Here is a 15423-nt window from a genome sequence, read left to right on the forward strand (position 1 = left end):
CTCTTTAAATTATGTTCATCTGAAAACGGTAAGTTTGTTCAAACGTGCGGCATTATCTAATCGAAAAGTGTTTTCTAGGCCCGATACGATATTTTCTTAACCAAGTATCAGTTTATAAGATTGTGAATCTCCAAGTCATTTTAGAGAAAAGTGTAACAAAACAGGTTCAGGAACAACAACAAAAATCTGAAAAAGTAGTTATTTAAGTTGGTATCTAAAAGTAGGAGAATCCGATAGAACTCCATTAAAGAAAAATATTTTATCAAATTTTAAGAAATTTCGAAAAGCACAATAATCAATTGGACGGAATTCAACAAATTTAGATTTCTAATAAGGCATTTATTTGCCTCTAACATTATAAAAAATGGAAGAACTGTCTTGTACTGACATTGAATCAAAAGGAAAAAATGGAACGATGTAGGTGGTTTCTCTTAAAATTAAAGATTCAAGTTTCAAATTACTGTCCTAAGACACTTTATGAAGGTATTTCTTTCTCAAATAATTCATAGATAGTAAAAACGTTTAATCTATTATTCATAATAAATCTAATGTGATCAATCGCACGAATTTTTCTGGCTACAATTCTCCACAAACTTTTTGTAAAATCAAACACTGCATTGAAATGACATTTTTTTAGGGATCCTCAGCAAACAGCCATAAAATAAATTTGTCTAGAAAATAATTCTTTTAAGTAACATTTAACTAATATTATTGTATAAATCATCTTTTGTTCATTCTTATCTCTTATCATGTTATACTGTTTATGCAAAAAAAAGTACAGTTTACAATTTGCAAAGATTAGAAAATATAATTTAAAAAAATGATAAATTAGAGGTTTTATGTAGTGGGAAATCTGATAATTGAAGAAGACTGCGGTAACAATGCAATACTTACCCTCAATACTCTTAGCAGCTATTATAATACTATCTAAGGTAAGTTTGATTTTTAAGACTTTTTATTCATTCATAATAAATCTTGTTTATAGCAGCTTTTATATTTAATAATGAAAATAATACTCTGACGTGCAAACTTCTCTTTTATTTAGTACAATCTTTGAAATAAGTAAAGTTAAGTAAGCCTATTTTTTCAGGCAGGCTTTACGTCCAACTACCAATTAGATATTGGGACGGAGGTGACTAGCAATTATACTTTACCATAAAGTTATCATATTAACCATTAAATAAAACCTAAGGCCTTGATCGGAAATTGAACCCACTAACCAACAATACATCTTAGCTTTTCAGGCCTTCAATCCTTGAGGTACGAAAGCAATATTTTCTTAAAAGACTAAATTCACTTTGAACTCAAATTTTCCAACAAAAAAAAATTTGCAAGTCAGTAGCTTAATTGGAAGAAACCTCACGCCTTTTTCATCATGACACGACACATTTGCATTGCACTGTTTTATATTTTTATAATTTTATTTTTTATCATTTATTTATTTTATACATAATACAAAAGTCTTGTTTAGAATATTAATAATACTTAAAGCAATATTAGTACCTGAATTACATCTACGTATATCTTTCTCGAAAAAGATTCCAGTTAAAATCTCTAATCTCTACTTTAATTATTGGAGAACTTGTCGATTTTTCTTGAAAATTGATTTTCGTATGGTTTCAAGAAAAGGTTCTTTGGGATAGCAAACGTTTTTCTTAGATTTCCTTGTGAATATAACGTAACTGAGAAAAACAAAGTTGCCACAATTTTCCTTGTCATTTCACATAATAAAAAAAGTACAGAAAAAAAGTAAAAATCACAATTGGCCAAAATTGAGGTCGCTCAAAATAATTTACTACTTGCATTGACAGAAAATCATGAAAGAGTTAAAAAAAAAAGTACTTCAATAGTGTTCTTGAAGATGAAAAATCTTATAAAAGAAGAATTCTTAAGACTTGTTTTTACTAAAAAAGTTAATGACTCTTGCAAAATAACCATTCGATTATCTCAAAGTTTTCTTAAGCTAACAGCTTGCTTCCCTAAACCATAACCCTTATCTCGTTACAAAGGTAAAGAATACTATTGTGTATTTAAGCCTATTTCTACTCAAGCTAAGTTTGAATCTACATTCCAAAGAAAAATAAGTAGTCTTATATTTTACAAACTTATAGCTGAGATTCCAGAAATTAAAAAAAAAAACTGACTAATCAAGTATAAGATTAAATATAATCATTATAATAATGATTTAATAATTATTATTATGAAATTACAATAATTTCATTCATTATATTGATTCTTTTAGCAACGAGCTGTACAGCTGCAGGATCCAGAGTGCCCAGAGGATGGCTATTTTCCATCATTTTCTTCATGTCATCAGTACAATATTTGTTTAAATGGTTTTAAAACAACGTATCTATGTAAAAACGGCATTCATAATTTCGTTTATAGTCCGAAAACGAGATCATGTGTAAAACAACACCTAAGAAATAAATGTTTCAAGATCCTATGTTTTGGACAAAGATTCTCCTATATTGCTTACTGGGGTGATCCAAGCATTTATGTGTTATGTTACCAATATAAGCCGCAAATGTTGTTGAAATGCCCTACTGGCATGAAGTTTAACAATATGGCACAAACATGTTTGATTGCTTGTGACAAAGAAGGAAATAAATTGGACCCAGAAGATTGTACTAGATTTTATGAATGTGTTAAAGCACCTGAAATATATAAGTACTACGTGAATAGAAGGATATGTCCTGAAAATTCTTGGTTTAATCCAGATTTTTCACAATGTACTGGTGTTGATTTAAAAAACTGTCCAAAAGCTACGCCAACAACTGTTCAACCAACATGGATACCTACATCTGAACATCTGTCAACTACAACGTCCTCTTTTACCACTTCGAGCGACTCAACAACTCCTTCACCAATGGCTTCAACCACACCAATAATCTCATCAACAACATCTCCCTTTACTTCCCACACGCCTGCAACTGCATTTACAACACCAATAACCTCAACTTCAACTGATGCTACTTCAACGCCTCCTTTTACTCTAACATCCTCTTTAACAACTATAACAGCTCTAATTACAACTGTTTCGCCAACAACACCTCCAATCGCATCTGTTACATCAGCAACAGCTCCAGTTACTTCTGTTACACCAGCATTCACGACAAAGAGCAATCCGACTTCTTCTACAACTACTGTAACTACTCCAACTACTTCTTATGCACCAACGACTGCACATGGAAGTTCAATAGAAACACTAACACCATCAACTGTAATAACATCTACTACTCAAAAGCCAGATCTCTCAACAACTGCGAATCCAACCTTTCCTTGGGGTCATTAGAGGTGTACTCAAATGCAGTACCATAACCACTACTTGGTGGAAGAATTTTTCTAATAATAATTTAAAACGACAAAAAAATATTCTCATTGTCAAGGAAATAAAATAGCAAATTTGACATCACTTTATTTCTTGGTCTCTTAAAGTTATTTACTTCTCAGTATTTATGCCCATTTCGAAGCATGTTAAATATCTTTGCTTAGTATAAATTTTCTTCTATTACAAAACCTAAGTTTTAATAGAAAAGAACTTATGAAAAAAAAAAAAGCAGCGTTAGTTGTAATGTAAATAATGTTACCCTGAATTTTAGAAAATGTATGCTCTATATTTTTCATTTTTCTGAAATTGAACCTCTGGTTTAACTTAAAAAACTTTGATGATTTTGGGGAATTAACGTTTCGGTAAATATATTACCTTCTTCAGGGTATTGTATTTGTGCAGTTTAATGTTAAGCTATATCATCGTAACTATCACTAAAAAACTTTGTAATTCGCTAACTTTGTGTTGTTTGTAGAGTAAAATATAATAAATAAGTTGGTATGACATAGAGATAAAAGGATAAGAATAATGCTCTAAAGAATAAAAAAAAACTATTCAGATACGAATTCTTAAAAATTAGATACATTCATGATCTTACTCACTTTAAGTATTACTTTATGCTATATTCTGTGTCTTTAGTTCCTAAATTGATTTGGTCTAATCTGGCAGTTTATCAGTCTGAAATAAAAAAAAATTAAGAAAATTTTAATAATTTGTCAGAGGTTAATGTACACAAGCAATTAAATTATCTGATTAATATTATTGTCAAAGTATCCAATAAAAGTGATTATAATTCTAATCAGAAAAAAGACAAAAATGATGAGATAAGGAGTGCACAAATTTAAGGAAAGAATCTTTTTTTTTGTTAAATATATTCAGAAAATGGTGTAGACCTCAGGACAAATTTGCGTATATTACTTCCCATTGTAAATATATAGAGGTTTGTAAATGAAAGGCTAATAATTATTAATGTAATTTGATTTCAGAACTTTCACAAGTAAAGGAAAAAACTTTTGGGAATTAGTAAGAAATTTCAAAAAAATTAAACCTTGAGTAGGCATAACCATAGAAGTTAAAGACTGTGTGTAGTACTTTATAAACCTCCTTTGTTCGCTTCCAGAATGCCCTATGTTGAACTCATGATTACAAATAACAATTTCGACACAAATTTTACTTTGGAAGAACGATGGGTGTTTTAAAAAATTCTAGGAGCAATAAAGCCCCTGGCACGGATCGAATACCATACGAATTCTTCAAGTATGCTCCGGATAAATTTATCTCTTATTTGTTGGAAGTTCAAAATGTTATTTTTAACTCAGGTAAGGCTCCTATAAGTTTTGAAGAGGCTATAATAATTCTACTGTATAAAAAAGGTAATATCCGAATGATCTCTGAAGCTGTAGAGGTATCTTCTTTGAAAATGTAATATGTAAAATTTACACAGGGCTTCTGTTATATTGGATGTATAATTGGGTTTCTGAGGAGAATGTATTAAAAGAATCTCAGGCTGAGTTCCGAAGAAATATAGTAACTTCAACAATTTGATAAATCCGCTTTTATTTTCTTTGTTCATAAACGATTTAGAGGATTATTTGAAAGACGGCGGTATCAGATTAAATAATGAAAGGATTAAGCTCCTTGCATATGTCGATGACCTGGTTCTACTAGCGTCATATGCAAAATATGTTTGACTCGCTTTCTAACTATTGCAATGTCTGAAATTTAAAAATAAATGTGAAAAAATCGAATATTATGATTTTTAAAAACAGAGGTCGCCCTGCAAAATGTGTAAAGTGGAATTGGGTCGGTAATAGAATAGAGAATATTGTAGTTACAAGTACTTAGATGTAACGCTAACACCAACACTTCCATATAAGAAACATTTGCACGAAAGATTGTCTAAGACATCTCCTTTTGTATATACACTTCAGCTCCACTTAAATTACATACTTAGAACTAATAATTATCCCTTGTCCTAAGTTAGTCACTTTAGAAATCATGAAATGCAGTAGTCTCTGATTCAAAGAATTAAATAGTATAGCCTCAGACTATGAACTGGAAATAGAATTTAATTTAAATAACGTATACTTAAGGTAGTCTAATTTAAAAATTATTCAGCCTCGCTATAATTACTATTTCCTACAGAATTGTATATCTAAAGCCCTAAATTCTTCATCATGTAAAATTTACAAAGAACTGAATTTAAATGTTCAATATATAAATCACATCAGTTGTACAACTGAGTCCAGGGCAGAGTTGTTATTAAAACTGTCCGGTAGGACAGTTGTATAAGGGTTGATCATCAAAAACTGCAGGAAAAAGCGTAACGTTGAAAAACACCCAACTTTGACAATTTTTTTCTCTTTTTCTATAAAAGATAAAATTCCCAAATTTTCTTTAAATTATAGGGCAAATCCTCCTTTATAACTGTAATTTTTTTGCAACAACCTAGATCTGATAGATTTTGAGAAAAAAGTTGCCGAAAATGTGCAAAAACGGCATTTTCAAAAATTGTTGTTGTTCTTGTTCTTCTTGTTGTTGTTGTTGTTGTTGTTGTTGTTGTTGTTGTTGTTGTTGTTGTTGTTGTTGTTGTTACCTTTTTTGTAAACTGCGTAGCGCCTAAACGCGTGAACCGATTTTCATGAATGAGGTGTCATTCGATTCGGAATTTTATGTAGATGTGCCTTTTGGGGGTCTCGACTCTGTACATCGAATGGGAGAGGAGCTAGCCCCCTTTATGTAAGGCCCCCTCCAAAATTATTATTACTAATTACTCTGTAAATCTTGGCCCGATTTTGATAAAATTTGGTAGGATGATAGGGTTAGGGCTCCCCTACATAACATTAAAGCGAAGATCTGCTCTTACACTTGTTAAGGGGAAGTATAGCAATCGTTTCAAATTATCGACACGTGAACTGATTTTCATAAAAAAGTGTCATTCGAATCGAAATTTTGTACAGATTTGCATTTTAAAAGTCTCGACGCTACGCCTCATAAGGAGGGGAGTTTGCCCCACCCAAGTAAAGCCCTTTCTAAAACTATTATTACCAATATTTCCATAACGCTTAGTCCGATTTTGATAAAATTTAGCACGAAGAAGTGATTAAAGGTCCTCTACGTGGCAGTGAAGTGCCATCATGCTCTTACACCTACTAAGAGGAAGTCTTGCAACTGTTAAAATTATCAATGGGTGAACCGATTTACATCAATGAATTGTCGTTCGATTCAAAATCTTTGCCTCTTTGCCTTTTTGGGAGAAGTACTGTATTCGCAGTTTGTTTTTCTTACTCCTCTTAAAAGGAAGTACTGAAATCGCAGTTTAATTTTGCTAGTTACGTACAAATACCTTCCTATTTTATTCAAAACGCTTTCTCAAAAAAATTGTTATTGAGGATGGCAACTATAATCATTCTTTATAAAGATCTCTCCAGTGGTAGTTACAGTTCCGACTTAACACCTTTTCAGGTTATAATGATAGAATTGCTTATTCCAAATTTTAAACAAATCTGTAAAGCAGATATGTAACTTTGCAAAATAGACAAAAATAAAAATCTATCCAAAAGGTACAAAAATCTCCTTAACAAAAACTTACAGTTTTAAAAGTTAAGTATAAGGGTTGATTAAACGCCAAAAGGTACACAAATCAGCTAGTACCCAACATTTCATTCATGCTTAGTTCATATAATTTAAGTAATTTTGCTGCATTAACTTTTCCTTCACATTTTTTAGAATTTATTAGATGTCACAGACCCTTATGCTGGCCAGTTCATTCATAATATTATTTTGTTATAATTATGATAAAATGTATATTATATCCGTTTTTAAATAGGTACTTTATTTTAACTCTATTCCGAATTATTCTTCGGATTTAGCTTTAATTTGCCCTTTATTCTGAGATGTCACATATATATATATATGCAAAAGTAGAAAAAGACAAAGTTAGAGTCGGCTACTGTTTAAATTTGAATCACGGATTTGAAAGAATATTTCAGTGTTGAATTCGTTTTACCGAAATATTCGTGAGCACAAATAACACACAGTTAATAACAAGTAGATTATTCAACAATAATGATTCATTTCTCAATTGTAATTTAATTTAGACCCCCTAATTTTACTTATAGTAAAATACTGGAATAATTAGCTGTCCTAAAAAATATGTATATTTTATTTATTTTATATTACATATATACAACATTGTGGGAAGAACACCTAGATTGAGAATGTAATTGAAGAAAACCATATTATTTGCGATAAAGCCAGATAATTATTACCTTTAATTATAAACGTTTGGCTACTACATAAAATAACAATTACTTTTATCGAAGAATGAACTTAAAAAGACGATCTAAAAAAATAAATAAAATAAAATAAATAAATAAAATAAATAAATAAAATAAACAAAATCATTGATGTATGTTGATGTAAGCATTTTTTCAAAAAGTTTTTGAATTTTTTAACCTGTAATTAATAGATTGATTATTATAGATTAATAGATATTAAAGTCAATCTACAGTGCTACTTGAACAAATATTTTGTAGATAAATATGGCCAGCATAAGGGTCTGTGACATCTAATAAATTCTAAAAAATGTGAAGGAAAAGTTAATGCAGCAAAATTACTTAAATTATATGAACTAAGCATGAATGAAATGTTGGGTACTAGCTGATTTGTGTACCTTTTGGCGTTTAATCAACCCTTATACTTAACTTTTAAAACTGTAAGTTTTTGTTAAGGAGATATCTGAATTGCAGTGCACTTAGAGAGCCATCAAGGCATTTGTAATACGTCTCAGGTAGAGAATGTTTATCACTTAATCACTGAATGTCCTTGTCTCAAGGAATTCAGATTGTTACAGTTTAATAAGAGCACTCGCGCTTTGGAGGAGTTAGTGCAATATTTAAATGGGTACAAAGGATGGTTACCTCTAATTAGATGCTGCAGGGATGCGTGGAAATATAAGTATTTCCTCGTTTCTGAATTTAATTATTGATATTTTTCCGATTTTGATTTGTGCCTGGAATGTTGTATAATTTATGATATTGTGGCTTATTCTGGGGGGAGATTATGTATAATAAATTTAATAAAAATAATACATTATTTATTTTATTATACTTTTTTGCTATACTTAATAACATTTTTTATATAACATTTAAATTTCATTTGTCTTTTTTTTTAGATTCACAAGTATTTGTAAATTTTATTTATTTATTTTATTATTATTTTTTTTCACATAAACAGTTATCTAGCCTAGGCCTTAGTTTATTTATTTATTATTAATTTTTGTTTTGTATATATGTATTAAAATTTTAGTTGGGTTAATATTAAAGTTTTAATATTAACTATTAAAGTTTCTAGTGGAAACATTTGATCAAAACAAATAAAGGTTTTTGGCTATGATTTATTTTTGTGTGTCATGCTCCTTATTCTGTATCTTACTCAATATTTAAATTAATCGAAAACCACATTAATGTAAAATAATTTGCAACAGTAAATAATTGTAATAATTAAATAATACAAAAAGAGTGGTTATAATGAAACAAAATAAATAAAAAGGACATTGACTTTTTTATTTCGAAGTCCCTGATTTTATTTATAGAGCACACTCCGTCAGTATTCAGTCATAGAGGAGTGAGTGATTATTGCCAGGATGAATACACAACACGAGACATCCATACATGTGAAACAGCTATCTATGGTAATGCTACATACAGGTTGTCGCAGAAAGTCGTGGCCGATAATGAACCTAAAGCTTTATCTGCAACAATGTCAGCCATTGACAAAAGACTATTAAAACATAGACATGCCAAGGCAAAAAAAAACAACAAAAAAAAACATTTAATTGACGAGGTTGGCAAATAATAATCTTCAACTATTAAATATTCTTGGCTACCGTTCGTGATCAAATCATTTTTTATTTACGATCTCAATGGCATCAATTACATCTACCAAAAGAGATACCATTGAATTCTCGTTAAGAATAAAAATGAATGTGATCCTTGTCATGCACAAATTATTTCCGAGCTTTGAAAATGTAGCCACCACCACTAATATTTTTGAAGTGACTGCTCCATGAAGAATAATTCAAAAGTGTAAAGAATTACAGATCCTTGAACATTGCTTCATTTGATTTTTACCATTGATACAGGTTTACAAGAAGTCAGTAACTTTCATTTTATGACCAAAAAAAAATATATTTCTAGTACACCATGATTCAATACTGAATAGGTTATCCTGTATTAAATTGTAAATATCCTGAAAATTAAAAAGAAAAAATTGCTTTGCAAACATATTCAGATTGAAGAAGGTTTGTACACTTTTATAATTTTCAGTATGTCCAGATACATACTTCATATCATAGGGGCATATGAATGTGCCTCCTTTTAAATTTCTTTGAGATGAAAGATTGCTTTTCAGGGAGATTAGCACTTGTCAGAACTGTGAATCCATATTATAATACTAACCATTGCTTCTAATGCAGGTTGTTTTTCTCGCACTATTTTTTAATCTGTTTTGGATGCACTATATAAGGTCTATTAGACCATATTATTCAGATTATTAGTTCTGGAGAAAATAAATTGTTTCCCAAGTAGTTGGAATCATCATGTAGTTGTATTATGTTGTATTAGTCTTTATGAAATTCTAATCAGTCTTATATCATTCAATCAGTAAAAGGTGATTGATGGGAAACGGGGTTCTGCAAGATTAAAACTTGTTAAGAAATGAATTATTACTTTTTAATTAAATCTGACTCGTACAAATTTGGCATAATAAGAATCAACAGTAATTAATTCTACGAAATTTTATGGCGTCAATGTCAATCAATATAACTACCACACCCATGAAAATCCTTTTGTTAACACTATCTTATCAGCGAATTTGTTTTCTGTTTCTTATATAAATCAATCTCATTTTGTAAAAGTGGGTGTTGAAAGTTTGAAACTTAATGAAGATGAAACAGTTGATCTGCTTAACTACCTTAGTATTATCGGTAAGAATTCTCTCTTAGTAATTATCTAATGCTTTTTATTTATATATTTTCTTCTGTTTAAAAATTCTTATAATTTTGTTTACTTAATAGGAGAAATTTTCAATTCAGGTGTATTTACCCAGATTTCTTGCTACAGCTTCCACAATTGACTCAAGAAATTTTTCTCAAATTGAAACCTTTTTTACACACAATATCTATTGTTTCTCGAAAAGAAAATATAATAATGTAAACATATTTTAATTGCACAAATTTACTGTTTTCAAAGACACTTTTCATTTCAGAGGTTCTCAAAATATGCATTTCTTTCAGAACCCAAATTGAAACTGGTCAGAAAAATTGCCCGTTTAAACTTTTTTCTGTTCCTTTATACTTTTAAATAAATTAGAAAGAAGATTACATTTTTAGAGGTTTTGTCAACTCTGCGCGTATCCCAACCTAATAACATTCTAACCACAATATTCCACTGTACCTTTTGGCCTGAGAGGCTCAATTATTCTGCTACAACCGCCAGTAAACTCAAGCTAACCAACCCCAATACAAACTCATTCACAATTACTGTCACTTAAGGAACCGCATTCACATCTTTTAAGTCGCTTTGAAAATGGCTATACAACAACACCCTAAAAAACAAACTTAATTGTAAAATTTCATGTATTTTATCACTGTTTTTTTCCTCCTCTATTAACTGAAAATTAATTTCTAGGTCTACGGAGCGCAAACTTCTTTCCCATTTCAGAACCAATTGGTTACAGCCATACAACCACAGCCAACTAATGTATGCAAAACTGTGGAAGCAAAATGTGCAGATTGCACTAATATAGAATTATGTACTGAAGTTGGTAAAGCTCCAACTATAATGCCATGCACTGTTTCTACGCCTTATTGTAATGATCGTGCATGTTCTGCGAAACCATCTTCAGAATGTAGTGGAGGAACGATTAGCAGCTTCACTTGTCCACAAATCGATGGTCATTATCCAGATCCAAACAACTGTTCTTTATATCACATATGTATAAATGAAACGGCCATTGATTATACATGTAAGGGACTTGCTGTTTACAGCACCCGCACAAATTCTTGTGCTAGACAATCGGGGGATAGTCCTTGTACGACGGTAAGTTATCAACTAAATTAGTTAGGATTAGTAAGTAAGTGTATTGGTAGTAATAATTTACAATTATTAAATTATTTTTACTTTAAATTACTCAAACATAGATTTGATGAAAACAGAAAATGCTGTTCCTTGTTTCTAGTTCGGTAAACTTCTGTTTGTGTATCATGGAATTCTCTGTTTAGACAGATTGTTTTACTACACACATTGCAATCATTTTTGGCAACGAAAATTTCTTTATTATTTTATAAATATCTTTACAATCTGGTACTTATTAAACATTTAAGTTATACTTATTTTGGTATTTTAAAGTAGCAACGTAATGAAAAAGCGCAATCTCATTCGTAAATCTTTTTTAGAAGTCTAAATGCTGTAGAATAGAGTACATAATAGTGGTGAGATAATAGCTGGAGTGCTTTGTTTTTCCTTGGTTTAACTGACAGTGGATTTTATTATAGTAACATTCCAAAAAGGGTTTAGTTTTACTTGATAATAATAAATGGCAATAAATTTTGCAATAGAATTTTTTTTTTTTATTGAAAATTATTCGTTTAATAAAATATATTATTTCATACGCTTGGTGTATTCCATCTAATTTTGTAGGTGAACTGCAGGGGAAAAAATGGACAATACGCCTTGTATCCAGCAGATAACAGATTCGCGTTCTTCTGTGTCGCAGATAAAAGTACTAGTATCATGGTGAAATGTGGTGACAATCAAGTATACAGTACCGAAGTAAATCTCTGTCGTCCCCACTGTACCAAGGAAGGTTTACTGCCAGATCCAGATGACAATAAATATTTTATAGAATGTACTTTAGAATTAACCAGCAATTTTTTAATGACAAGACGTGAATGTCCAAATACGGCTAACGTTAAGTCTGTATTTGATCCAGTGAAGCTAGAGTGTGTTGTAACAAAATAATGAGAGATGCATTCCTGCTGAAATAAATGTATTAGTTTAGCCTGCGATTATGCTTATGCATAAACAACATTCTAAATATAAATAGTTTTTTCTTTCACTAATTGTAAACAGCAGTAAAGAAAAATAAGGTTTATTTACATTCTTTTCTTTTTCAACAGTGTAGTTGTGTGTGAAATTGCAATTTGGAGTAAGAACATATGAATTTTTCTAAAATAGTACTGGTTTAAAATATTTCCTAACATTTTCTCAAATATATCAGAGAGTTTAGACTTTTTTGCAATTTGTAACCTTTGACTGCCTTATTTTAAGACAATCCACTTTAAAATTTACTGCTGGTCCATCTAAAAGAGTTTTCAATGAATTAAACAACTTGATAAACTAACACTGTTGTGTGCTCGTTAACACGTTTTCTTGTAAAAAAAACGTAATTTCTCATACGAATATAAAAGGAATCCTGGAAAATGATACACCGTTTGAAAGCCCATTAAACACGGAAACTTTTGTAAAAAGTGCCAGCACCTAGGTCTGATAATTATCACATAAGAGCCTAATGAGTTTTCTTAAAAATTTCGATTACTTTTATTTTTCCAGTATCCGGAGAAAGATTGAAGCAGTTTGGAGAATAACTTATGCTTCGAAATGGTATCAATTTTTATAAAATTTATCTGTCTTTCTAACCGTATCATCAGAATCGAATTCGGACTATATATTTCTGAGCAATCATATTTTTATTGTAAAAAAGTAATGATTTTTTTTTAAAATAAAAGTAAAGTGATGTCAGTCAACAACAGTGGAAAATATGAAGTTGGCCAATACGTCACTGAACTCCGCTTTAGATGTACTACACACAGTAGGCCTATGGACAATACTTACTGGTTCACCCTGTACATATAGCATATATAGTGATGGAAGAGACGCTTGTGTGTTGCCATGTTGTATTGTTCATGTAGAATAGTGATAAGTAATAAAGTGTTTAAATGTACTTTGTCGTATTATACCTACCAGAAGCTTGTACAAAATAATTTAAACTTCATATTTATTAATGAGGAGTGTATAAATTTAAGGAAAGAATCTTTTTATTTGTTAAATATATTCAGAAAATGGTGTAGACCTCAGGACAAATTTGCGTATATTACTTCCCATTGTAAATATATAGAGGTTTGTAAATGAAAGGCTAATAATTATTAATGTAATTTGATTTCAGAACTTTCACAAGTAAAGGAAAAAACTTTTGGGAATTAGTAAGAAATTTCAAAAAAATTAAACCTTGAGTAGGCATAACAATAGAAGTTAAAGACTGTGTGTAGTACTTTATAAACCTCCTTTGTTCGCTTCCAGAATGCCCTATGTTGAACTCATGATTACAAATAATAATTTGGACACAAATTTTACTTTGGAAGAACGATGGGTGTTTCAAAAAATTCTAGGAGCAATAAAGCCCCTGGCACGGATCGAATACCATACGAATTCTTCAAGTATGCTCCGGATAAATTTATTTCTTATTTATTGGAAGTTCAAAATGTTATATTTAACTCAGGTAAGGCTCCTATCAGTTTTGAAGAGGCTATTATATTTCTACTGTATAAAAAGAGTGATATCCGAATGATCTCTGAAACTGTAGAGGTATCTTCTTTGAAAATGTAATAGATAAAATTTACTCAGGGCTTCTGTTATATTGGTTGTATAATTGGATTTCTGAGGAGAATGAATTAAAAGAATCTCTGGCTGAGTTCCGAAGAAATATAGTACCTTCGACAATATTTATACTCTTTCAATTTAATAGAGATGGCACTGAGCAAAAAAAGGACTGAGGTGTATGCCCTCTTTGTAGATCTATCCGCTGCCTTGATCGAGAGACAAATGGTCTATGGTCTTTAAATTTCATCACCTAGATTTATCATTAAAATTTGTAAACGTTATTAAAGATTTAATGGACAATACCAATATTTCAGTCTGGTGTAAAAACGGCCTATCCATTTCCTTTAAAATAGAAATGGGAGTGAGACAAGGAAATTTGTCAAGTCCGCTTTTATTTTCTTTGTTCATAAACGATTTAGAGGATTATTTGAAAGACGGCGGTATCAGGTTAAATAATGAAGGGATTAATCTCCTTGCATATGTCGATGACCTGGTTCTACTAGCGTCATATGCAAAATATGTTTGACTCGCTTCCTAACTATTGCAATGTCTGAAATTTAAAAATAAATGTGAAAAAATCGAATATTATGATTTTTAAAAATAGAGGTCGCCCTGCAATTTGTGTAAAGTGGAATTGGGTCGGTAATAGAATAGAGAATATTGTAGTTACTAGTACTTAGATGAAACACTAACACCAACACTTTCATACAAGAAACATTTTCACGAAAGATTATCTAAGACTTCTCCTTTTGTATATACACTTCAGCTCCACTTAAATTACATACTTAGAACTAATAATTATCCCTTGTCCTAAGTTAGTCACTTTAGAAATCATGAAATGCAGAAGTCTCTGATTCAAAGAATTAAATATTATAGCCTCAGACTATGAGCTGGAAATAGAATTTAATTTAAATAACGTATACTTAAGGTAGTCTAATTTAAAAATTATTCAGCCTCGCTATAATTACTATTTCCTGCAGAATTGTATATCTAAAGCCCTAAATTCTTCATCATGTAGAATTTACAAAGAACTGAATTTAAATGTTCAATATATAAATCACATCAGTTGTACAACTGAGTCCACGGCAGAGTTGTTATATCTGAATTGCAGTGCACTTCTTTTTCTTTTTTCACTTTATTTGTGTATTTACAACTGCAACAATTGTTGCACCAAGTAAACATGATCTTACTGGTTCAGTTCACTTGTTATGACATGATTAGAGCAATCACCCACTGGTGAAACTCTTTCGCAATGATTTAGTCACAACAGATCTCTAGGCCATTTTCGCTTCAAGCGTCGAGGAGGATTGTCGGGAAGGTGAGGAGAGGAGAGTTGTTGGACAAGAGGATTAGGATGGAGAGCTAGGAGGCTGTGAAAGTTGCGGTAGCGAGACTTTATTAGGTTAGTGACAAAAGGGATGTGTAGGTCAG

The 15423-nt window shown here is 30.7% G+C and overlaps 2 protein-coding genes across 2 annotated transcripts; both read left to right on the forward strand.

Moving 5' to 3' along the window:
- Nucleotides 1-774: 774 nt before the first annotated feature.
- LOC141457771 (uncharacterized) lies at nucleotides 775-4408 on the forward strand. Its single transcript, XM_074135018.1, has 2 exons — nucleotides 775-932; nucleotides 2243-4408. Exons 1-2 carry the CDS (start codon nucleotides 882-884, stop codon nucleotides 3293-3295), a joined length of 1104 nt encoding a protein of 367 aa, XP_073991119.1. The 5' UTR covers nucleotides 775-881; the 3' UTR covers nucleotides 3296-4408.
- Nucleotides 4409-10172: 5764 nt separating this feature from the next.
- Nucleotides 10173-12623, forward strand: LOC141457775 (uncharacterized). The gene is made up of 3 exons (XM_074135024.1): nucleotides 10173-10319; nucleotides 11023-11433; nucleotides 12034-12623. The coding sequence occupies exons 1-3, from the start codon at nucleotides 10275-10277 to the stop codon at nucleotides 12352-12354; spliced, it is 777 nt and encodes a 258-aa protein (XP_073991125.1). The 5' UTR covers nucleotides 10173-10274; the 3' UTR covers nucleotides 12355-12623.
- Nucleotides 12624-15423: the final 2800 nt, after the last annotated feature.

The sequence above is a fragment of the Rhodnius prolixus genome, unplaced genomic scaffold (assembly GCF_049639745.1).
Source record: "Rhodnius prolixus isolate KJV_2025 unplaced genomic scaffold, Rpr scaffold_5, whole genome shotgun sequence".
NCBI classification, from domain to species: Eukaryota; Metazoa; Arthropoda; class Insecta; order Hemiptera; family Reduviidae; genus Rhodnius; species Rhodnius prolixus.